Consider the following 26280-nt stretch of genomic DNA (forward strand, 5'->3'; position numbering starts at 1 on the left):
TTCAAGTGATTCTCCTCCCTCAGGCTCCTGAGTAGCTAGGATTACAGACGCCCACCACCATGCCCAGCTAATTTTTGTATTTTTAGTTGAGATGGGGTTTTACCATGTTGGCCAGGCTGGTCTCAACTTTCTGACCTCAGGTGATCTGCCCACCTTAGCCTCCCAAAGTGCTGGGATTACAGGCATGAGCCACTGTGCCCAGCAGAAGCTCTTTTTAAATTGGCTTTGATGTAATTCTGTTCCATAGAAAGAATTTTAGATAAGACTTTTTTAAAGCTGAGCCCAACTATGGGTTTGTAACCTCAAATACATATGAGTTGGGTAAATTTCTTTCCTCTTGAGGTCCAAAATAACTTGGGGCTCCTGGACCTGTCAGAAAGTGACATTCTTTACTCACCACAGGTCAGAAACCCTGCACAGGGACTGTTGTAGGCAAGGTAGGAGGCCACTTCCCCACAGGGCTTTTATTGGCTCTATAAGTCAAATTTAATTCCCTAAAGAAAAACACACCATTCCAGTCAAAGCCTTGGCAAAATAACCAATTTCTCCAGTTGTGTCCTGTTACAAAAGAAAACAGATTCTTATTGCACCTATGCAAATAACTATATTGCTATAAGTTAAGAATACTCACAACTACTTTCCAAATTTGGGAGAAATCAGGTAGAGAGAAACAAATATGCTCCAAATTTGTTCATAGGAATATACTCAACTGTTAAAAGCTATAAATAGCTCAAAAGAAAAGTTTTCTTGACTCTGAAAAACAAAACAAAGGATCAGCAGCGTTTTAAGCAAAGTTAAAAAGATTAGACTTCTTCAGTTTAGCCCATGTAGTTAACTTCTATTTGATAGTTATTAACATTTTAGTTCTCTATGAGAGTTCTGAAAGCTTTTTCCTCTATTTTGATGTCACAGTCTCCAAAGTTACAGAAAAACCTGCATTTAAGAACACCTGTTAGAGTTCTATAATTGATTATAAACCACCTTCTAAAGAGGATTAAAACAAGACAACACTTGTCTGTGGAAGATAAAAAGTTTTAGGATAGCCGCTATTAAAGCCACAATTGACAAGGAAATTTGGTTACTTCTGTGGTACACAAAATTTTACATAACAATTAAAATTACTGACAACATACACTAAGTCATATTAGAATTACAGGAGTTTCCATAACTTTGGAACTTATACCAATAACACATTTATGCAAATATAGTCCAAAGAAAGCAAAATACCATTCCACATTTGATAATGCTTCCTGTATGATTTTTATACCAAATAAGCCAAATTTCACCTTCACATTAATGTATTATTAATGTTAAACCCAATTTTTAATAAAACCTTATAGACATATTTACCCAATTTTAATGTTTAGCCGTAAGGTAAGATTCTTATAAACCTTTTATAACCCCTTCTTTTTTTTTTTTTTTTGGTGAAAGAGCAGATTAGTGCTCTAAGAAAAACCTGTTGTGCTTTTATTCCAATATTTAATTTATGGAAAAACTGAATAATACCCCTTTAACTTTAGTCAACATGTTCACATACAGAATTTCTTAAAATTAATTTTTATAAACCTTCCATAACTTGTTTAAACCTTTAGCTTTACTCTATCTAAGTTAAAACAATTCTTTAACCCTTTACGCAATAAAACCATATTCCCATACCTTGTTATAATCTTTTACCAAAAGTACATTCTACTTTCCTTAGACATCTTACATGTAAAATTGTTTATTCAATAGTCTCAATTACATGTCACAATGTTAACTTTTAGCCACTTCTACTTTTGGTGAAAAGCCTGGTTAGTAAGCCATTTTAATTGTGTACTAGGTGTGAAGCTTAGCCTAGGACACACCACACAGAAGTGCAGATAAGGGCTGACTCTCCAGCATAGCTAGGGGGCAAGGCTAACTCCACACAGCCCCAGGCCTTACCTTACTTAAGCAGGCAAGTTGTACAGTAAGAGTCATAGTGGCATTTTATGAAGCATTTAGGAGACCTAACAACCTTTGAATTGTACATTTCTTGCATAAATTCCCTTTCACGACTTACACAGACCATCTGAGACATTCTTGGACTTTGTGACTTGCCCTAAACTTCCCTCCTTTTAAACAACACATCAATTTACTTTAGAACAAGAATTTATCACACAAGATCTTTTCTTACATAAAATCTCTTTCTTTATAATCTTGTTTGTATAGCTAGGGGGCATGGCTAATTCCACATGTCTGCTGGCCTTATCTAGAATCTAGTGGCTTTAAGATAGCCATTGAACAATTTTTAAAAGTTAAAGAAGCAGTTTATGACCTTAAAGCATTTAGCAAACTTAATATTTGACCTGCATAATTTAGACTAAATGTTTTTATCAATAATTTTTAAAGCTGTTTTTATTTCCCAAAGATTACTGAAGTCACATGAACTAAAAGGCATTACAGTTTGTAATTTGCTTTCAAAATATATATATATATTTTTTGAGCCAGAGTCTCACTCTGTCACCCAGGCTAGAGTGCAGTGCGCAATCTGGGGTCACTGCAACCTCTGCCTCCCAAGTTCAAGTCATTCTCCTCCTTCAGCCTCCCGGGTAGCTGGGACTACAAGCAGGCACCACCATGCCTGGCTAATGTTTGTATTTTTGGTAGAGATGGGGTTTCACCATGTTGGCCAGGCTGGTCTTGAACTCCTGATCTCAGGTCATCCACCCACTTCAGCCTCCCAAAGTGCTGGGATTATAGGCATGAGACACCGCACCTGGCCATGCTTTCGAAATATTTGATTTAAGTGCTTATTTTTGTTTAAGCCAATTAATTAGAGCTTTTTTGTATAAACATTATACACAACACATATATAGGTACACAGAAAGACAGAAGATTACTACAGTAGGTGTAAGATTTTTCATTTGCCAGTTTTTAAGTTTCTTTTTTTTTTTTTTTTTTGAGACAGAGTGTTGCTCTGTCACCTGGGCTGGAGTGCAGCGGCACAATCTAGGCTCACTGCAAGCTCTGCCTCCCAGGTTCACACCATTCTCCTGCCTCAGCCTCCTGAGTAGCTGGGACTACAGGCGCTCACTACCATGTCTGGCTAATTTTTTTTTTTTTTGAGATGAAGTCTTGCTCTTGTCCCCCAGGCTGGAGTGCAGTGGCACGGTCTCGGCTCACTGCAACATCCCCCTCCGGGGTTCAATTGATTCTCCTGCCTCATCCTCCCAAGTAGCTGGGATTACAGGTGCATACCACCACACCCAGATAATTTTTTGTGTTTTAAGTACAGACGGGGTTTCACCATGTTGGCCAAGCTGGTCTGGAATTCCTGACCTCAGGTGATCTGCCCACCTCGGCCTCTCAAAGTGTTGGAATTACAGGCGTAAGCCACTGCGCCCGGCCAATTTTTTGTATTTTTTAGTAGATTTGGGGTTTCACTGTGTTAGTCAGGATGGTCTCGATCTCCTGACCTCATGATCCACCTGCTTCAGCCTCCCAGACTGCTAGGATTACAAGTGTGAGCCACTATGCCCGGCCTGGTTTTTAAGTTTCTTAATTGCATTAATGGCTTTATGGTGGAGCCCTTGGAAGAACATGGCCAGGAAAGGGGTCTCCTGTGCCTCCTGTTTTTCCCAAGGATTCCAGGCTGTTAGAGCTTGAATATCCACTTTTAATTAAACTGATTTTAACCATAGCACTCTTTATTAAAGTTCCTTTAGAATTTCTTATGCCAAATGGCAGATATTTCTGGCTTTTTAAACTTACCAAAGGTAATCTCCCAGGTACATAGAGAAAGGAAAATGTAAGACAGTCTGTGGAGGAGAAGAGAATAGACAAGTTTACGCAGATATTAAACCAGAAACGACTTACTTCCTAGGTGGGGAATCAAACCTGGACCACCACTGTGAAAGTGTAAAATCTCAGCTTCTGAGCTACAGCATGGGCAGTCCCCACTTCTTTTCCTGGAACGAGCCTAGAGTAGTTAATTTTGAGCTTCCAAAGGCTTTTAACAATTTAATATGATTTTTAGAGATGAATATGATATAAACCCTAAAATTCCTGTTCCCTGATGGCAGAGACCAAAATAAAGTACTGCCACATGGTTAAAAGGTCAAGCTCCCAAGAACATAAAAAAACGTGGAGACTTCATCCAGTTTTTTTGTTTCAGGGACCTGCAGCCAAGCTTGTTAGTGACCAGCTTGCTGGGTGGTCTTGAAAAGTGGGCTTACAGGTGTTCCAAGTCCGTGTTTTATCCTAAAGTACCCTTCAACACAGAAACACAAATTCATAGCACAAAATACACCAGCTTAAGATTAGCCTTAGAATTCTTTTCACATTAATCAAAACTTTACAGAGGAAATAAGCACTGTTTTTTGTTTGTTTGTTTGTTTGTTTTGTTTTGTTTTAACCATTCATCAAACCATCTGTACAGAGAGATAAGCCAGAAATCTGACTGGTAGGAAATTCTTACCCTTTTGCCAGCACACCAGGCTTCTGGGTTCCCTTTCCCTGAGCAGCACTACTGATCAGGCTTGTGGCACCATCGCCCTGGGGGCCAAGCTGCATCATAAAGGGAAATTACATTTTTTTTCATTTTGGCCAGAGCAAAATATGTGTGATAAAACATAGACATTAGCCACTCTGCTTAGCAACCAATATCAAACTGACAAGGCTTAAATTTGCCCCCAGATGAACCTCGTCATTTTTTGTTTGTTTTTTGTGTTTTGTGACAGAGTCTCACTCTGTTGCCCAGGCTGTAGTGCAGTGGCACGTTCTCGGCTCACTGCAACCTCTGCCTCCCGGGTTCAAGCTATTCTCCTGCCTCAGACTCCCAAGTAGCTGGGATTATAGGCGCCCGCCACCACACCCAGATAATTTTTGTATTTTTAGTAGAGATGGGGTTTTACTATGTTGGCCAGGCTGGTCTCAAACTCCTGACCTCGTGATCCCAAAGTTCACGCTCAAAGCCTCAGGCTCCCAAAGTTCTGGGATTACAAGTGTGAGCCACTGTGCCCAGCCAGGCCCGTCACCTTTGATCCAACCTCTGATTTGGAGTTTCAACACGTGGTCTCTGGGCAAGATGGTTGCCCTGAGTAACAGAAAAGAGAAAGGAAAATTAGAGAAGGAAAGTATTATCTGCGGCAGGGTGGGGAAGGTGAAGAGCTTAGGGAGCCAGAGAAAAGACCCACTCATTGCAGCCGACAATGAAAAGTTCAGGCGGCCGCTTGTCAGTAGCAAAGGGATCTTTTCCAGCAGTGCCATCAGCTCTCAAGTTTCCCCTTCTGGGGAGGAAAAAGCTCCCCATGTTCCATGATCCTGTACATGCCTAACACTGTCACCCACAGCCATCAGCAAACAGTGCAAAGCAGATTAATCCAAAGAGAATAGCATCCCATAGTGCCGAACCTGTTCTTAGCCTAGAGGGACTTTACTGAGAGGGGCCTCTAATACCCTAAATCTTAGAAGGGACTCTAACTCTTCTAAGTTGGGCCTCTAACCCTAAGGTCGGAGAAGCGTTCTTGTCTTTTTTTTTCAGACAGAGTCTTGCTCTGTCACCCAGGCTGGAGTGCAATAGCGCTATCTCGGCTCAGTGCAACCTCTGCCTCTTGGGTTTACGCTATTCTCCTGCCTCAGCCTCCTGAGTAGCTGGGATTACAGGTGCACACCACCACACCCGGCTAACTTTTTTTATTTTTAGTGGAGATGAGGTTTCACTATCTTGGCCAGACTGGTCTCGAACTCCTGACCTTGTGATCTGCCTGCCTCGGCCTCCCAAAGTGCTGGGATTACAGGCGTGAGCCAACATGCCTGGCTGCATCCTTGCCTTTTATTAAGAGGGACCTCTAATGCACTTTGTTTTAGAAGAGACTCTAACTCTCCTAAGTTGGGCCTCTAACCCGATCCCATTCTTTATCTGGGTACCCCATCACTTACCAAAGTTGTCCAATCAGTGCTGCAGTCTATTTCCTTTGGGTCAGAGGGTCTCCTCAGTATTGTCCCTTTTATGGTTCATGAGAAAGATGTTACCAGACCCCAACACTTACCCAAAGGTAGCCACTGGGTCGGGGGTTTCTGCACTGTAGTCCCTTCTGTGGTCGCCAGAAATATGTTACAGGACAGGAGTCCTGATCCAGACCCCAAGAGAGGGTTCTTGGATCTCACGCAACAAAGAAATCAGGGCAAGTCTGCAGTCCAAAGCAAAAGCAAGTTTATTTATTTTTTATTTCATTTCATTGAGACGGAGTCTCGCACTGTTGCCAGGCTGGAGTGCAATGGCGCCATCTCGGCTCACTGCAACCTCTGCCTCCTGGGTTCAAGCTATTCTCCTGCCTCAGCCCCCCGAAGAGCTAGGACTACAGGCGTGCCACCACACCCGGCTAATTTTTGTATTTTTAGTAGAAATAGGGTTTCCCCATGTTGGCCAGGATGCTCTCAATCTCTTGACCTCGTGATCCACCCGCCTCGGTCTCCCAAAGTGCTGGGATTACAGATGTGAGCCGCAAGTTTATTAAGAAAGTAAAGAAATAAACTGGGTGCAGTGGCTCACACCTGTAGTCCCAGCACTTTAGAAGACCGAGGCGGGCGGATCATCTGAGGTTGGGAGTTCGAGACCAGCCTGACCAATATGGAGAAACCCCATCTCTACTAAAAACACAAAATTAACTGGGGGTGGTGGCCGTGCCTGTAATCCCAGCTACTGGGGTGGGGGGGTGTGAGGGCGGGGGGAGAGGGGGTTGAGGCAGGAGAATCGCTTGAACCCGGGAGTCGGAGGTTGCGGTGAGCCGAGATGGCACCATTGCACTCCAGCCTGAGCAACAAGAGCGAAACTCCATCTCAAAAAAAAAAAAAAAAAGAAAGAAAGAAAGAAAAAAAAAACCCAAGAAAGTAAAGGAATAAAAGAATGGCTACTCTATACACAGAGCAGCCCCGAAGGCTGCTGGTTGCCCATTTTTATGGTTATTTCTTGATGATATGCTAAACAAGGAGTGGATTATTCGTGCCTCCCCTTTTTAGACCATATAGGGTAACTTCCTGTCGTTGCCATGGCATTTGTAAACTGTCATGGCACTGGTGGAGTGTAGCAGTGAGGATGACCAGACGTTACTCTCGTGGCCATTTAGGTTTTGGAGGGTTTTGGCTGGCTCCTTTACTGCAACCTGTTTTATCAGCAAGGTCTTTATGACCTGTATTTCCTGCTGACCTCGTATCTCATCCTGTGACTTAGAATGCCTTAACCGTCTGGGAATGCAGCCCAGTAGGTTTCAGCCTTATTTTACCCAGCTTCTATTTTACATGTAGTTGCTCTGGTTCACACGCCTCTAACGATACCACTTGTAAGTCAAAGTTATGAAGAAAAGAAGGTGTACTTGGCTACCTGGGAGCCTGAGGACTTTCTGGTTGCAGTTACAGTTTTCCTTATAATCCACCATCTCCACGTGACTTAAAGCTAATGGAATGGATATCTACTCATTAACCAAAATTATCTGATTAAATTATATGGACAGGATGGATGAAAATAATGACAAAGTTTTTTGGTTTTTTTTTTTCTCTCTCTCTCTCTTTTAGTTCTGAGATCCTCTTGGTACAAATATTTTGTACTAAGATGAAAGTCATCTTAGTGTTTATAAGGTGGACATGACACTTCTATTTGTACGCAAAAGGAATCAACAAATGACATATTAACCAGAACTTTCAGTTTATCTTTCTCTTATCCTGGACTTCTCTCTTTCCCTCCCTCTCTCCTTCCCCTCTTTCTTCCCTGTCTCATAGCTGAAATGAGAGCAATGAGAAATTTAAGATGGGAAATAAAATCAAACTAAGGGTATAGTCAACACACAATCGCAGCTAGCGGTAGCCTACAAGTGTGATCCTGAGCTTCTAAGGAGCTGGGGAAAAAATGTGATTAATAAGAATCCTCTTAGGGCTGGGTGCGGTGGGTCACGCCTGTAATCCCAGCACTTTGGAAGGCCAAGGTGGGAGGATCACCTGAGGTCAGGAGTTTGAGACCAGCCTGACTAACATGGTGAAACCCTGTCTCTACTAAAAATACAAAAATTAGCTGGGCATGGTGGTGTGTGCCTGTAATCCCAGCTATTTGGGAGGCTGAGGCAGGAGAATCACTTGAACCCGGGACGCGGAGGTTGCAGTGAGCCAAGATTGTGCCAGTGCACTCCAGCCTGGGTAAGAAGAGCAAAACTTTGTCTCAAAAAAAAAAAAAAAAAAAGATTCCTGTTAGTTTTTGCAAGACAGAAGCAAAGCAGTTATGGCCCAACAGAAACTTCTCTCATGGCTTCTCATAAAGAAAACACCGAGTCATCCTCAACCAACAAAAGATAGGTGGCTCCTTCTTAGAAAATCCCATATACAGATAGAGAACATAATGCCAAAAAATCCTCTTCAGAAAGGGAACTCTTCATGTTTTAAGTTTGAACATTTCTGATAGTCTGATTTGATCCAAGGGAAAAATCCAAGGAGGGAAAAATAACATGTCTAAAGAGTAAATGGCCTTGCAGTCCTCCATGCAGTCTTTGATGAATAGCATTCCTCACAATTGGGCTTTGATAAGAATTAAAGTGCAGAGAACTTATATCCTGAAGAGCAGAAATTCAATACAGCTGATTAACAGCTGAAGCCTATTTCTGACATTTTGATATTTGAACAATAGATGGAGCAGAGATTATGATTGGTATCATTTTCTGAAGCAAGAAGCCAAACCTGGAGAGGCAACATAAGAAGATCTTCCAGTTTAGGTAGAGATCTCAGCTGAACATCTAAGCAGGTGTGATGCTGCTGGTGAGGTCACAGAGGCCTGCAGGAGACTGGACTCTTACTTCCTATTTATTTTGGCCCACCATGATCTCTGCAATACGTATGTATTTAGTGAATGGCCTCAGAAGTCTGCATCAGTGTGGATGATTGTTTACAACTAAATAATTTTGCAACATTTATTAGCATGTTCTCCACTTTCGTAAAATGCAGTATTTATTTTATTAATATGTATTTTAGAATGTGTAAAACATTTAAATATTGAATACTGAAGGCCTGGCCTTTGTCCATTCAGGAGAAGCTGACTAAAGCACATTTAAAAAATATTATAGACCGGGCGTGGTGGCTCACACCTGTAATCCCAGCACTTTGAGAGGCTGAGGCGGGCAGATCATCTGAGGTCTGGAGTTCAAGACCAGCCTGATCAACATGGAGAAACCCCATCTCTACTAAAAACACAAAATTAGTTGGGCATAGTGGCGCATGCCTGTAATCCCAGCTACTCGGGAGGCTGAGGCAAGAGAATCGCTTGAACCCAGGAGGCGGAGGTTGCGGTGAGCCGAGATGGCGCCATTGCATCCAGCCTGGGCAACAAGAGTGAAATTCCTCAAAAATAAATAAATAAATAATAATAATCATTAAATAAAGATATTATATAGAGCTTTATTTGAGAAACTGATTTATCTAAAAATTGACAAAGTGGTTGATGGAACTTCAGGGTAGTAATTTCACATTTACATTAACCTTTAATGAGACCATGTGGTTTCTTTAAAATCTATATTACCTGTGCAAAAGAAACCTATTCATTAGAAATCCAGTCTCTGATTTTGGCAACAGAGCCAATATTTATTTCCCACAGAGGCCAATTCTAGTGAGCTTTAAATCCAGGATAGTTAACTTCGTGAGAATAGTATCAACACTTATTTCCCCTGCTGTCAATTGAAAGAATATGTTGACCACCTACCGTAACTAATTTAACTGGGAAGTGGTTGAAACATTAATGAATAAAACAACAGTGTTGTTAACATTTTTTTTCTGGAAAATAACTTTAATACATTAGGCATATTTGCAAATAATCATTTTACTGCCTGAGGTTTTAATATATAACTTAATATATAACTCATTTATAAGGGAAAATGCATAAATTCCACTTGGCTAACTCCATCTTTTCCTGCTAAATTATAAAAAGAGAAAGTCTAATTGGCCTAATTAATCAGTATTAACCCTCTGGGCTGGGCTTTTTGGGTCAGGCGAAGTCTAGGTTTTTGGTTAGACTATGGTTCTGGTCCCTGCTCCTGACTCATTCAGCAACCATCCTTTGCTCAGAGAATACCCTAAGGCCAGAGTAAGTGAGCGAGATGGTTTCTGTTAGAAGAGGATGGAGGAGTTGCATGCATCACGATTGAAATAATTCAAATTAGAAAGTTTCTAATTTTTTGTTATGGTAAATGACGTTGATGCACATACTTGTTATACATCTTTTAGCATTTTTTCCACTCTCTTTGTTAGGATACATTTCTTGGAATAATTGTTGAGTCAAAGGATTTGAAATTTTTTTTTTTTTTTTTTTTTTGAGAGGGAGTCTCACTGTGTCACCCAGGCTGGAGGGCAGTGGCATGATCTTGGCTCACTGCAACCTCCTCCTCCCGGATTCAAGCGATTCTCCTGCCTCAGCCTCCCCAGTAGCTGGAACTACAGGCACCTGCCACCACGCGCGGCTAATTTTTTGTATTTTTAGTAGAGACCGGGTTTCACTGTGTTTCGATCTCCTGACCTCGTGATCTGCTCGCCTCGGCCTCCCAAAGTGCTGGGATTACAGGCGTGAGCCACGGCGCCCGGCCTGACATTTTTTTCTTTTTCTTCTTTTCTTTTTTTTTTTTTTGAGATATAGAGTCTTGCTCTGTCACCCAGGCTGGAGTGCAGTGGTGCCATCTTGGACCATTGCAACCTCTGTCTCCCAGGCTCAGGCAATCCTCCCACCTCAGCCTCTGAGTAGCTGGGACCACAGGTGTGCAGCACTATGCTAGGCTATTTTTTTGTATTTTTAGTAGAGACGGGGTCTTGCCATGTTGCCGAGAGAGAGAGAGAGAGAGAGAAACAGAGAATTCCAGAGTGCTCCTTTTACTTAATTATGCCAATTTTGCTAAAGAGCATTAAAAAAACTACTTTCAAGGTGGTGGAGCAGCGGGCCTATCTTGGACAGTCGGGCCTGTTCCTTCTCTTAGGAAAGTCTGCATTACACTTTTGTCCTGCCTGCCTGAGTGGCCAATCTGAGTGACCCTGCTGCCACCATTGTCCCTTGGTCACCCTTTGGGTAGGGGAAATGTTCCCTCTACTTTTTCTGTATACTTCCCTTCACTTGGTATAGAGCATCTTAAACTTGAGAGGACAGAGAAGCACTTGGGAGCTTGCTTAATAGAGATTAAAGGAAGAAAGCCGGGCACAGTGGCTCAGGCCTGTAATCCCAGCACTTTGGGAGGCGGAGGTGGGCGGGTCACCCTGAGGTCAGGAGTTCAAGACCAGCTTGGCCAACATGGCGAAACCCTGTCTCTACTAAAAATACAAAAATTAGCCAGCCATGGTGGTGCGCGTCTACAATTCCAACTACTTGGGAGGCTGAGGCAGAAGAATTGCTAGTACCTAGGAGGTGGAGGTTGCAGTGAGCCAAGATCGAGCCATTGCATTACAGCCTGTGTGATGGAGTGAAACTCTGTCTCCAAAAAAAAAAAAAGGGTTAAAGGAGGAAGATTCCTGCATTCTGATCCCCAATATTCTAATTTGGTAGTTCTAGGGCCCAAGAACCCATATTTTTAACAGGCTCCTTAGATGATTCTGGTGCAGGCACTTGGCAAATCCCACTTTCAGAAAAATTGCTCTGGTGCTTTGATGGGTACTTTTTGGGTAGTAAGAAGTCAACATGAGGCTGGGCACGGTGGCTTACGCCTGTAATCCTAGCACTTTGGGAGGCTGAGGTGGGCAGATCACTAGGTCAGGAGATTGAGGCCATCCTGGCTAACATGGTGAAACCCCGTCTCTACTAAAAATACAAAAAATTAGCCGGGCGTGATGGCATGTGCCTGTAGTCCCAGCTACTTGGGAGGCTGAGGTGGGAGAATCTCTTGAATCTGGGAGTTGGAGGTTGCAGTAAGCCGAGATCGCGCCACTGCACTCCAGCCTGAATGATAGAGCAAGACTCTGTCTCAAAAAAAAAAAAAAAAAAAAAAAAAAAAGAAGTCAAGATGAAAAGTTTCCTATTTAAAAACACTGGTTGTGCTACTCTTCATTTCAGTAAGTCAGTTCTGTGTCTCCTCAAACAACTTTCTTATGGGGATATTAAATTCTGAAGTGCCCAGTACTTCCTAGGTAAGAATGCTGCTGGCCCTCTCATTTTCCTGCTATCATCCTTTAGATTAACCCATCTGTCTCATATTCTTCCGTATCTAACCCCTCTGGTTCTCTGTTCTTATTAGGCCATGGCAGAATCCATTAAGGATCTCCACAGTTCTCCACAGTTTCTCCTGATCCTACTTAGAAAATAATATTTTGAAGATATGTTCCTGGAACAGGTCAGGGAGTTGGTAGGGAGGTCATCTTGCTGTCTGCCAGAGACCTGGCCAGACCAAGGTTATCTGGGTTAATTAGAACCTGGCTCTTTGCCTTGAAGGTTCAGATACCCGATTTTGTCAACAAACAAGATTGATCTGGTCTGTGATGAGCAGACTCATCTTAACTAAACGTACAGCATTGGAAGCACACAACCAGCATGCCATACACGTGTTTACAGTTAGAAAAGGAACTGGACCATTTACACTGGCACAGAACTCCAGGTGCAAATGGTTTGAGAAACCCCATTATAATCACAAGCTTATTTCATGGGTAAAAAATCAGCCGGGTGCAGTGGCTCACACCTGTAATGCCAGTACTTTGGGAGGCCGAGGTGGGTGGATCACCTGACATCAGGAGTTTGAGACCAGCCTGACCAACATGGAGAAAAACCGTCTCTACTAAAAAAATACAAAATTAGCCAGGCGTGGTGGTGCATCCCTGTAATCCCAGCTACTCAGGAGGCTGAGGCAGGAGAATTGCTTGAACCCAGGAGGTGGAGGTTGCAGGGAGCCGAGACCGTGCCATTGCGCTCCAGCCTGGGCAACAAGAGCGAAACTCCATCTCAAAAAAAAAAAAAAAAAAAATTTCAGAATAAGGGAAGGTAAATACCTGATTTACTTTCTGAATACATTGAGGCTGATTCTTTAATCTCCACAATTGAGATAATTTTGTAACCCTGCTGACCAATTATGCCTTTTGAAGGATACATTTATTTTGATTTGTTAATGCATCCAGTCAAATTTTACTCTGAACAGAGAATCATTTTCTCTCTTTAAAGTGACTTTGCCTCTGTCTGCTTCCTTTCCTCTTTCTTTCCTTCCCATTTTTGTTTCTTTCTTTTTGTTTGTTTTACAGGTAATTCTCAGAGAGCCAACTTAATATCCTTTTTTCCCTCAAGTTATTGCATAGAGTGGGAGGTAGGGACATAGACTGCAATTACTGGTTCAGGTACTTCACAGTTGTCCCCTAGTGTTTCTGCAGTACTCACTTCCAGTTTTCTTTTGATTTTCACCTTGCTGATGCTTGTAATCCCAGCGCTTTGGAAGGCAGAGGCGGATGGATCACTTGAGGTCAGGAGTTTGAGACAAGCCTGACCAACATGGTGAAAAATTACCAAAAATTACAAAAATTAGCTGGGCATGGTGGCATGCACCTATAGTCCCAGCTACTCAGGAGGCTGAGGCAGGAGAATTCCTTGAATCTGGGAGGCGGAGGTTGCAGTTAGCCAAGATCTCGCCACTGCACTCCAGCCTGGGTGACAGAGTGAGACCCTGTCTCAAAAAACAAACAAACAAAAAAGAGAAAAAAGAAAAGAAAAAGAAAAAACCCTAAGAAACTGAATTTTTAAATATTTATTTTAATTAATTAAATTTAAGTAGCCACCTGTGGCTAGTGGTTACCATATCGGACAGCACAGCCCTCTAACCATTGAAAATAGAGAGTTACTTCTGTGACAGGAAGCAAATCGTAAAGTTGGTTTACTAAAAATACAAAAATTAGCCAGGCGTGGTTGCACACGCCTGTAATCTCAGCCACTAGGGAGGCTGAGGCATTTTTTACGTTTTGTTTATGTTTTATGCTTTATGTTTTTAGTAGAGACAGGGTTTCATCATATTGGCCAGGCTGGTCTTGAACTCCTGACCTCAAGTAATCTGCCCACCTTGGCCTCCCAAAATGCTGGGATTACAGGCATGAGCCACTGTGCTCGGCCTAGTTAGGGCTCTTTTGGCTGCAAGTAACAGAAACCCATGATGGCTAGCTTAAGCCAAAAAAGAGGATTCATTTAAAGGTTGCGAGAGCATCCAAGGACAGAAACACAGCTCAGCCTCTGGGACAAACTGGAATCTAAGACTTGAGTCTTATCAACACTCTATCTGCTCCTCTCTTGCATCTGCCTCATTTTAGTTTCTCTCTGCAGACTGGCTTACACTTCTTTTCTACTCCACAATAAGCAAGTATGACTGCCAATAGCGCCTGAGATTATGTTTCCTCCATTCAGTACACCAGCCAAGCTGAGACTAGACGCTTTCAGGGCTCATTCCAAACACTTCTGGGAGGTGATCATTGGCCTCACTTGGCTCAGGTGTCTATTCCTGGTCCAGCTGTCTGTGACTGGGGGCAGGGTCAATCATAGCTGCATGAAGCCCTGCTGTTATGGCCTTGTAGTCCAGGAGGGTGGGCAGAAGCCAGGAAAAGAAATGGGGGCTGGGCAGGCAACCCCAGGGAGGCCACTACAATTCTCATTCTACCATTTGGTGGCTCCCAATTACCTACTTTAGTCCTTCCCCTGAGCTTTCCCTCTCCTGAGCTATACCATGAATACACCCCAATCATCTCTTTATTTTATTTTACTTAATTTTTTATTTTTTTGAGATGGAGTCTTTCTCTGTCACCCAGGCTGGAGTGCAGTGGCATGATCTTGGCTCACTGAAGCCTTTGCCTCCTGGGTTCAAGTGATTCTCCTGCCTCAGCCTCCCAAGTAGCTGGGATTACAGGCATGCACCACCATGCCGGGCTAATTTTTGTGTTTTAGTAGAGATGGGATTTCACCATGTTGGCCAGGCCGGTCTCGAACTCCTGACCTCAAATGGTCCACCCACTTTGGCCTCCCAAAATGTTGGGATTATGGGCATGAGCCACTGCACCCAGCCCCATTCTGAAGATTTCTACACCCTCCGCTAATCAAAGTTGCTTTATGTTGTGTTCCATCAAAATAGGACTCTATAGTATAAGTAATTAATCTGATATTGACAGCAAACTCCAGCAAAGATTCCAGATAAACTCAAAATATCAATTTTCCCATCTGATAAGTGGGGATAATATTGCCTACCTTGAAGCACTGTTATAAGGTTTAGAGATTAATAATAATAATAATAATGCTTACTCCCTTCCAAGTAACACATTTTCAGTTTTTTGTTTGTTCGTTTGTTTTATGAGATGGAATGTCACTCTGTCGCCAGGCTGGAGTGCATTGGTGTGATCTTGGCTCTTTGAAACCTCCGCTTCTCAGGTTTAAGTGCTTCTCTTGCCTCAGCCTCCCGAGTAGCTGGGACTACAGGCGCACGCCACCACTCCCAGCTAATTTTTGTATTTTTAGTAGAGACCGGGTTTCACCACGTTGGCCAGGATGGTCTCAATCTCTTGACCTCGTGATCTGCCCACCTTGGCCTCCCAAAGTGCTGGGATTACAGGGATGAGCCACTGCGCCCAGCTATTCTAGGGATGTCAAACACTATGTCATATTGCAGTGAAGGAGTTAGAATCTTTAGTGACCCACAAATCATATGACATAAACTTTGATATCCTATTTTTTTTTACCTCCATATTGATCCTACATAGAACTCAGATTTAAAAATCAAGGACAGCCTTTCTCACAATCTAAGCAAAGGATTTATCTAGCTGTGTGATCTTGGGCATAACTCTGTGCTTTTCCTCATCTGTAAAATGGGGCAATAATAGCCATTACCTCACATGGTTGTTATTAAGATTAAATGAATTATTATATGTAAAGTGCTTAGAACAGAACCTAGCAATAGTAAACACTATATAAATGTTAACATTGATTATTGTTATTTAATTCATTGTTTCTTAAACTGCAGATTACAATGCATTAGTAGTGGACTTAAATACAAAGAAACAGAAAAAAATTGAAGGATCAGAGAGCATTGCTCATAGTAAGGATAAGTATTATTGTGGATTGTGATAAATGTACCCAACCTGTGAGTTTTAATATTTGCTCTTTTTGAATAATTTGAAGCAGTCCTTATAGCTTATTTGAATGTGCACAAGAAGACTGAGAAAACGAATGGAACTCCATGGATGTGGGTCAAGTCCATTTGGTTTCAATGTCTGTTCTATCACCTATGAGCAATGTGGTTTAGCAGGCGACCTAAACTCTGTCTCAACTTCCCTTTTGTTAAAAAAGGGGATTTCTTGTATGTATCTCATAAGAATAAGTGAAGCACTTTGAGCTACGTAGAGTTTAGCACTACTAATTCAGCATCTCTCAATTTATGGTTTGCAAATCATAGCTCGGCAATATCATAGAGCTGTTGCCAAGGTAATAGTTCTTCCCATTTTTTTTTTTCCAGGAGAACGTCAGAGAAAAAAGTTTCTGATTTGCAATAAATTAAACTGCTTAACTTTCTAAACACTTATGAAATTCCTAGAATTGATAATAAAATACACTTAATGTGACTATTAACATTGATTTTAGAATTTTTTGCAATTTAAATATTGAAAATTCAAACATTTCTAACATGATCTTTCTCTATTTTACCATATCTGGCTACTCCTTTTTGTTTTTTTCTCTTTCCTTCCGGTTGCATGGAGCCTAAGTTAAAGCCTGAAAAAACAGCTAGGCATGGCGGCATGCACCTATAGTCCGAGCTACTCAGGAGGCTGAAGTGGGAGGATTGCTTGAGTACAGGAGTTCAAGGCTGCAGTATGCTATGATCACATCTATGAATAGCCACTGTATTCCAGCCTGGGCAACATAGCTAGACCCTGTCTTATTTAAAAAAGAAAAGAAAGGAAAAAAAGCTGGAAAAAAATAAAAGGAAGTGCTGCGTGACACTATTCAGGGAGATGAGGTTAATAGTTTTTAAGCATGTGGTTTTCATCCTATTTTATACCTTATTATAAGGTATAAAAGTAGAAATAGGGACCTTGTAGATCCAGTACTGACTTGGCAGATAAGAGGAGAAAGCAGTCCAGAGGAGAAACCCTACTCAACGAGGGGAAGATACTGTGCACTGGCAGTAACAGTAACACAAAACAAGTATGGAGGAATAAAGTGTAAAGGGAAGAGGACAGGTACAAAAATGATTAAAGTGCTGTGAAGAAGTTAAAGATCAGAAGATCAGACCGGGTGCTGTGGCTCACGCTTGTAATCCCAGCACTTTGGGAGGCCAAGTCGGGCAGATCACCTGAGGTCTGGAGTTTGAGATCAGCCTGGCCAACATGGTGAAACCCCCTCTCTACAAAAATACAAAAAATGAGCCAGACGTGGTGGTGCGGGCCTGTAGTTCCAGCCACTTGGGTGCTAGCACCACTGCACTTCAGACTGGGTGAGAGAGCCAGACTCCATCTCAAAAGAAAAAAAAAAAGTTAAAGATCATAATTCCGAAAAAAAGAAATTAATGAAAAGCTACAGGAAAAAAATGAGATGGAAAAGGAAATGGTTGACATTCTTTTGTGAAACTGACCTCCTAGCATTTGACTTGCTGCTAAACAAACAAACAAAACCTTTTAAACACATTTTTTTAAATCGAGGCTCAAGGAAGGAGGACTTTGGCAGAAGGACCATCAGAGACCATAACTGGTTTCTTTTCTTTGGAAAAGAGCAGAAGGTGTAAATGCAAACACAAGCCAGTGTTTGCATGCTCAATTAACATTTGAATTTCTTCCCCCTCCTTCATAAAAATAAAAATAATTTATGTTGAATTTTTGCATCTTACCCTATCCTTTCTCATTTCCATCTTCTTTGTAATTAATATTAGTGGGTCATTATCAACAGATCAGTAAATGGAGACAAAAGAAAAGCATTTGCCTCAAACTATTTATCAGGTCACAGAACAGAGCTGGCCTTCGAGTTTGTAACCTCTCCATTCTTGGTCTCTGTTATCAGACAGCCATAATTAATGAAGAAGACATTCTAGACTACCTAGTACCAGTTAATTTGGATCTTGTATCTGTAATATTTAATGGAAGAAGATGAAACAATAGGTAGTCCCCACCCCCAATCATTTGAAATTCTCATGCGCAGACAAGCACACTCTCATGGTGGTCTTGCTCAACTCCTGCTGGCAGCCAAGAAGGTGAGGTGGGAGGTCATGCAAAATCCACCTAATAACTATTTGTTGACCAATCCTTTAATTGACTTTTCGACACTAATGAAGACCATGAGCCTGTGGAATTACAAAATTCATTACCTCGCAGTGCTTATTTTTTCTAAGGCCTGCATTTTCTGTGTCTGTGCAATTCTGTATTTGGAATAAAGAACCATTATCATTTGTGTTCAATGTCGTATGATACATACAATCAATTTTACTGATAACTTCTGAAAATCCTTAAGTAGGCCTGCAAAAATGTGCCTTCCTGTGAGCCTCCCCATCTGCCTCAGATCTATGTATAAATGGACCCCGTTCAGTTTCACTTGCTTTCAAACGCGTACCTTTGAGGTTTGGGAATTCAAGGGCAAAATGATTTTAATTTGATGCATTTTGTACTTTGACCAATAAGGGAAAAATAAATGCCCTCAAATTTAATTGGTTCTAGTCATATTTGCCGGTCACTATTTGTCAAATCATTGCACATAAAATCACAGGCATGAAAGATCTCTCAAAAACAGATTTCTGAGGAATGCAAATCAACAGAACGGGGAGGCGGATTAATGTGTTTGATTTCTCAAAAGTCTATTTACTGTCCAATTTATCTTCGTCCTTGGACGTGCTAGCAAGTAATTATTCTAATGGCTGGTAAAATGACTACTAAACATTTATTAATAATTGCAGTTTTGGAATTACTTTTTTATTAACCAGTCATGTTGGTTTCTAAAAATTGTTACTTCTGGCTAGACACAGGAGCCAGGTGCTGAGAGTTGACCTGGTGCCAAGTTTCAGGACTGTCCAGTCTTCACATCAGATCTTCAGCTAGGCCTTCTGAATATTCTCACAGTTAGAAAATCTATCCCCCTAGACTCGCAGATGCTGTTTTTCCCCCACTGGCTCTGCACAGAACATCATTATCTTTGCCACGCTTCTGTCTCTATGGCAATAACAGATGGGAAGTGCTGTGGAATTATTCATGTTCAGGAAAGGAGGCAGTCAAGAAGGAAGAAAAGGTGGGGGGGCGGGGTGGAGAGGGGGCACGACCTGGGAGCTCGGCGGTGGGGGCCTAAGGAAGGGAACTTGGGTGGGGGTGCGCCTTTCGGAGGCCTGTTGAGAGGAAAAAAAAAATAATAAAAAGTATGAGCACAAGAGTATTTCTAGCCGGCCGACTGCAAATGTGGGCCCCCACAGGAACAACCCGAAGCAGTAAAACTAGAAGAAATTGGACGAAAATGGGGGGAAAAAAAGGGACAAAGCTCGAGTCTCCTGAATTTTGTGCACTGCTACTCGGTGGACTATTTCAGTTCCTGATCTTGTGGTGGGGTGGAGAAAAGGGGATTTCTTGGTGTTTCGAAATGTGACGGAGCAGCTCTGCAGAGTTCAATATGCTAATCGGCTACCCTGGGAACCAGGAAGACCACCCTACACGCCTCAGAGGGTCACAGCCGGAAAGCTCTTGAGTCCTATCTTCCCTACCTCGTCTCGTCCCTCTCCAAAAAAACACACACACACAAAAACACCCTCAGTAAACACTGTAAAAACCTTTAATTTATAGCTCCCTTCTGGAACTGAGAGAGCAGCCTGGTGGGGTGGAGGCAGGAGGCTGGGGAGTAGGGACAAAAATGTTTGCTCTCGGTTTTGCCGGAACTTTGGCCACCCCTCCCGCCCGGCCCGATGGCGGATGGAGGTCAGCCAGGGGAAGGCGTCTGGGTGGAGGCCGCCCGGGCGAGGCCGGGGCCGCCGGGGCGGGGCGGAGCGCCGGCAGCTGGCTGGGCGGCCCTCGGGCAGGAGGCCCCGCGGGGGCGAGGGGCAGCCCAGGAGGGAGGTCCCGCGGGGGCGGGGAGCAGAGCCGGCCCCGGGGGCCCTGCAGGGCGGCCGCCGCCCGGCTGCCTCCGGGGCGGGGCGGCCCAGCTGCGGCCGCGCAGGGGGAGGGTCTCCCGTGCCTGACCTCGGGCGGCGGCACTCTGCCGGGCGGGCACTGCCTCCGCCCTGCCGGCTGCTGGGGTCGCGCACAGTGCACCGCGCGGCTGCCCTGCCCCCTCTTCCCCGCTGCGCGGCGTCCGAGCGGCCAGGGCGCCCCCGCGTCTGGCCCATCACCACAGAGCGGCGGGTGGGGCGGGGGCGGGGCGGTGGCCCCAGACAGCCGGCTGGGCGACTAGAGGAAGGAAGGAGGGAGGGCGGCGGTGAGGGTGGGGTGGGGAGGGAACATCCTGTCTGCGCCGGGTGCACCGCAGACAGCGCCGCGCGCCAGCTTCCCAGACGGCGCGCGGGGCCAGAAGCGCCGGGCGCGCGCCTGGGGGGAGGGGCGCGCGCGCGAGACGACGGGGCCAGGGGGGCGCTCTGAGGAGCCACAATAGGCCAGACGGCACGCGCGTCCCCGAGGGGGCCGGGAGCCGCGAAGTGGCGGCGGCGGCGACGCCGGCGGGCCCGCGCGCGCGGCGCCGCCGCTGGCTCCGTTCCCTTCCCCTCCTCCTCCCCGCCGCCCTCGCTCTCCCCCGGGCGGCCGGAGACGGCGGCGGCGTCTGCGGGAAGCCGTGTGTCTCCGCAGTGACGTGGGCGGGCCGAGGACTCGGTGACGTCAGAGGGCTGTGTGTAGCGATGTGTGTGGGGTTCGGAGCCGCGCCGGCACAGCCGAAGGGAGCGGGCGAGCGGCGACGGCGGCGGCGGGCACAGGTGCGGCTTCGGCTTACGGCGGGGACGCGGCGGAGGCGGCGGGAGGCCAGAGGCGCTCACCCTTCTGGGAGCCCGACGGCGGCGACAGGGGCGGTGGGGAACTCACAAAGCTCGTCGAGCTTACCCGGGCACCGAGGCCCGAGTAGGGGGTTTGGATGCGCGGGTCCCGGGTGGGGTCGGGGCCAGAGGGGGTCGCTAGGCGGGTGTTCCACGGCTGATCACGTTTCGTTGGCCCCAGGCGGTGGGCGCCGACAGGGCAGGGCGCTGTACTTGACGGGAGCCGCGGGGACCCCGGAGATCCGGACGCCCGTCACCGCCCCCCTCCCCCAGTCCAGCAGCGCTCCGCGGGGATGCCCTGGTCTCGACCCCGTCCGTCAGCCCTCGGCGGCGCAGGGATCCGCGCTCGGCGCCTGAACTGCCCTGGTGTCCTCTTCGTTCTGGCCCGGGGCTGGAGGGGGGAGGTGCAGCATTAGGGGCGCTGAGGTGACACCCGAGAACTTCCCAGGGAGAGGGTGCGCGGGGAGGGGGGGATTTCCACAGTCCTTCCCGCGGCCCCCGCGGGGGGGCGGTGTTGGGAGGGCACTTGGGGTTATCCCAGGCTCGCGGGTGGGGGTGGGGGGACTCCTCCCTTTACTTCCCTCCACCCCCTTGCACACCCACCCCCAGGCTTCCCGTGTCCCTTGTTCTCCCTCTCTCCGGGTTAGAGATAGGTGGGTGGCTTTGAGTGGGCGGAGGACTTCAGGGTTTTAGGGGCTCCCCCGTTCTAGGTCATGCCTCTTGCTCTCTTCCTTGGCCTGTGTTGAGTGAGGTGTGTTCCTGTGGTGGACGAAAGTCTGTACGATGGTTGGTGGCATTGGTCCTTAATCCTTTGGGTCTGTTTTAAGGTAAAGTGCTGAGACTTTGGGAAGCAAAAATTTCTATTTATTGGATTTCTTTTGGCTTTTCTCTCAAGAAGGAAGTGGAAAAAGAGTCTTTTCTTTTCCCCTCTTCCTCCATTTGCATTCTTTGTGAGGTTTGTCTGCCTTGTGCTTTTTGTCCCGGATTAGTCTTGTTGAAGGATGGAGATTCCCGGGCGTGGAGTCTATAGCTTTTGGCTTCCATTAAGTAAAATCGCTAACCTTTTTTTAAGAGAAAGTTAATTTTTGCCTGCAGTCATTCCAGAAAAATAGTGTACACGGACTAGCTGAATTAATCCACTTAAAATTGTAACTTAGTTACATATGGTAGATATGTTAACTTCTGTCTGATTTTTTTGGATGAAACTGTTTTTTTGTTTTTAAATAGGAGATGAAGTAATGGATTTTTTTCCTCCCTTAAAATGGCATAGCTGAGAAAGCCCCTGGTAGTAATTGAGATGATCTGCTTAAGAGTCTTCATATTCTGAACTCGAAAGGCCTTTTATGTTATATTATTGCTCGCTTTACGCAACTCCAAATTGCTTTCCTATTTAAATGAATGTTCTTCTAGTAAACTGGTGTTAGATTTAAAGAAATCACTCAAGCTTCACCTTGGTAAACTGAACTCAGTTTAAGAAACTGATTTCGGCCGGGTGCGGTGGCTCACGCCTGTAATTCCAGCACTTTGGGAGGCCCGGGCGGGCGTATCACCTGAGGTCAGGAGTTCAAGACCAGCCTGACTAATATGGTGAAACCCCGTTTCTACTAAAAATACAAAAAAATTAGCCGGGTGTCGTGGCTTGCGCCTGTAGTCCCAGCTACTCCGGAGGCTGAGACAGGAAAATTGCTTGAACCCGGGAGGCGGAGGTTGCAGTATGCCGAGATCGCTGCACTTCAGCCTGGGCGACAGAGCGAGACTCCGTAAAAAAAAGAAAAAAAAAAATAAATAAAAGAAACTGGTTTCAAATTGGCCCTTTGGCCTCTGGAGCAAATTCAAATGTAACTCTTCCCCAACCCCCCTTCTCTTCTTCCAGATTAATTAAAAGAAGAATGAACTATAATCCTTGAAGATAACTGGGCAGTTTTTTAAGTCGGAGGCTGTTCTTACTGGTGTGAGGATTTACACACGTCTTCAGTTTTTCAGCACAGACCAGCAGACCATCATTTTTAGAGGAAATACTCCCTCTGCCCTCCTTTTTGGTTTCCTTGGTGGTAAAGATTAAATTTGGTTGCATCATTTTGACTTGTGTTTGAGTCTAGATTTTATGGCACAAGGAATGGCATAAACTTTTCATGTGTTTTGGTTAAAACAAACCAGACCATTGCATTGACCCTGGACATCTTTAACTGAGAAATTGGTAACTTTATTTTAATATGTATATCTGAAGAATTCAAGAAAACAAAGGCATCCTCAGAGGTGTGCCTTTTTTCTTTATTATTAGAGGCAAAACGAACAATTTTATAGGATTTGTAGTGAAATTATACCAGATTATAAGGAGAACCAAAACTAAGTCGCAAAATTTATTAATTTAAGGGGCTCTCGCTTTGAAAGTTTGAGAGTAAGTTACGATAGGCATTTGTATCCATTCATTACTTTCCTCTTTTCAAATAAGCAACTAAATAGAAATGCTAATCTCAGACTTAATTATTTAACAGAAGAGTGTACCATGGAAAACCTCCAGACAAATTTCTCCTTGGTTCAGGGCTCAACTAAAAAACTGAATGGGATGGGAGATGATGGCAGCCCCCCAGCGAAAAAAATGATAACAGACATTCATGCAAATGGAAAAACGATAAACAAGGTGCCAACAGTTAAGAAGGAACACTTGGATGACTATGGAGAAGCACCAGTGGAAACTGATGGAGAGCATGTCAAGCGAACCTGTACTTCTGTTCCTGAAACTTTGCATTTAAATCCCAGTTTGAAACACACATTGGCACAATTCCATTTAAGTAGTCAGAGCTCGCTGGGTGGACCAGCAGCATTTTCTGCTCGGCATTCCCAAGAAAGCATGTCGCCTACTGTATTTCTGCCTCTTCCATCACCTCAGGTTCTTCCTGGCCCATTGCTCATCCCTTCAGATAGCTCCACAGAACTCACTCAGACTGTGTTGGAAGGGGAATCTATTTCTTGTTTTCAAGTTGGAGGAGAAAAGAGACTCTGTTTGCCCCAAGTCTTAAATTCTGTTCTCCGAGAATTTACACTCCAGCAAATAAATACAGTGTGTGATGAATTGTACATATATTGTTCAAGGTGTACTTCAGACCAGCTTCATATCTTAAAGGTACTGGGCATACTTCCATTCAATGCCCCATCCTGTGGGCTGATTACATTAACTGATGCACAAAGATTATGTAATGCTTTATTGCGGCCACGAACTTTTCCTCAAAATGGTAGCGTACTTCCTGCTAAAAACTCATTGGCCCAGTTAAAGGAAACTGGCAGTGCCTTTGAAGTGGAACATGAATGCCTAGGCAAATGTCAGGGTCTATTTGCACCCCAGTTTTATGTTCAGCCTGATGCTCCGTGTATTCAATGTCTGGAGTGTTGTGGAATGTTTGCACCCCAGACGTTTGTGATGCATTCTCACAGATCACCTGACAAAAGAACTTGCCACTGGGGCTTTGAATCAGCTAAATGGCATTGCTATCTTCATGTGAACCAAAAATACTTAGGAACACCTGAAGAAAAGAAACTGAAGATAATTTTAGAAGAAATGAAGGAGAAGTTTAGCATGAGAAGTGGAAAGAGAAATCAATCCAAGGCAAGTTTTTTATATCAATTTTTAATAATGGTAATGGTTTACTTTGAAATGAAAATTCTATGTTTAGTGTGTAACTTAACCTGTATGTTGAACATTGCTCATGCAACAACAACAAAATACCAATTGATATATTTGTATTGCAGTTTTTAGGCCATAAAGTGCTTTGCAGTATGTTTCCTCATTTGACTTTCCAAACATCCTGTGAGAGAAGTAAGACTATTATTCCATTTTTAGATAAAGTGAATGAAGCTCAGAGAGATAAAATGACTTTCCCAAAATTATGTAGCCAGGGAGTGGAGGAGTTAGGGCTTCTTTTTTTTTTTTTTTTTTTTGTGCTTTTAGTAGAGGCCAGGTGTCAGCATGTTGGCCAGGCTGGTCTTGAACTCCTGACCTCGTGATCCGCCCACCTTGGCCTCCCAAAGGGCTGGGATTACATCCTTGAGCCCCTGTGTCCAGCCAGGGCTTCTTTTTCTTATCCTCTTTTGCACACATCCTGCTTCTTGACCACTACATCTGTTGTTTTTCTAGGACTCGATAATTTGCGCTTTGGTGTTATCTCCATTTGCAAATGGTACAATGGCCACAATTCCTGTGGGCTCAAAACAGCATTTTTCAGAGATACACCTATGATTTCTGATGTTTCTATGTTTGGATATTCAGGCTTGCTCAATATTTGAAACAAATGGAAAAGACATGTATCTGAAGAATTTGTGATTTGAAAGGAATAACAAAAAAAATGACAGAGTAAGGAAAAGTTATTTTAAACTAATAAAATATTAATATAAAAACCTGCCGGGGTCAGTGGCTCACACCTGTAATCCCAACACTTTGGGGAACTGAAGTAGGTGGATCACCTGAGGTCAGGAGTTTGAGACCAGCCTGGCCAACATGGTGAAATCCCATCTCTACTAAAAATACAAAAATTAGACGGATGTGGTGTCGCACACTTGTAATCCCAGCTACTCAGGAGCTGAGGCAGGAGAATCGCTTGAACCCCGGAGGCGGAGGTTGTAGTGAGCCGAGATTGTGCCATTGCGCTCCAGCGTAGGCGTCAAGAGGGAAACTCCATCAAAAAACAAAACAAAACAACCTATCAACAGGTGGGAGCAATGGCTCACAATCCCAGCACTTTGGGAGGCCCAGGTGGGCAGATCACTTCAGGTCAGGAGTTTGAGATCAGCCTGGCCACCATGGTAAAACCCCATCTCTACTAAAAATACAAAAATTAGCCAGGCATGGTGGTGTGTGTTTGTAGTCCCAGCTACTTGGGAGGCTGAGCCAGGAGAATCGCTTGAACCTGGGAAGTGGAGGTTGCAGTAAGCTGAGATCACGCCACCACCGTCCATCCTGGGCGTCAGAGTAATACTCCATTTCAAAAAAAAAAAAACACAACCACCTATCAGCCAAGGTATCATAATTTTATTTTTCCTGCTGCATTATCTAGTAGGCTAAACTATTATTTTCATTCCAAGGTTTTGAATGCCGAGGTAATGGACAAGATTGGGATTATTAAATATTTAGTTTGTTGATCGGGTTGTTTTATATTTTTTCCTATTTGACTAAAATTAATGTGTAATAACAGTTCCTAACACTAAGTGTTTAAAATGTGGCAAACATTATTCTTGAGCAGTTTTACACAGATAATTTTATTTAATTCTTAACAAGAGGTTGGCTGTGTTTCATTTAGGAACTTTGAATTTTTCCACTATTAGTTTTGATTCCTTGAAATATCCTTGCCCTTTTCTGTTTTACAGAAGAAATGAATAAAGCATATTA

The 26280-nt window shown here is 44.0% G+C and overlaps 1 protein-coding gene across 7 annotated transcripts in view; it reads left to right on the top strand.

The window, feature by feature from the left end:
- The first annotated feature begins 20461 nt into the window (after positions 1 to 20461).
- The window catches only part of SKIL (SKI like proto-oncogene), a 39329-nt gene continuing 33510 nt past the window's right edge, over positions 20462 to 26280 (top strand). Inside the window, exons 1-3 of one of the 7 annotated variants that reach the window (XM_063602594.1) lie at positions 20469 to 20843; positions 21082 to 21727; positions 22774 to 24504. In XM_063602594.1, coding sequence (XP_063458664.1) covers positions 23407 to 24504 — 1098 coding nt within the window. In that variant the 5' untranslated portion in view covers positions 20469 to 20843; positions 21082 to 21727; positions 22774 to 23406. Of the gene's footprint in view, positions 20844 to 21081; positions 21728 to 22773; positions 24509 to 26280 lie in introns of all 7 variants that reach the window. The other 6 variants (XM_034957714.3, XM_055110679.2, XM_008957304.5 and 3 more) reach the window with 6 other exon arrangements.

Source organism: Pan paniscus, chromosome 2 (assembly GCF_029289425.2).
Source record: "Pan paniscus chromosome 2, NHGRI_mPanPan1-v2.0_pri, whole genome shotgun sequence".
Taxonomy (NCBI): Eukaryota; Metazoa; Chordata; class Mammalia; order Primates; family Hominidae; genus Pan; species Pan paniscus.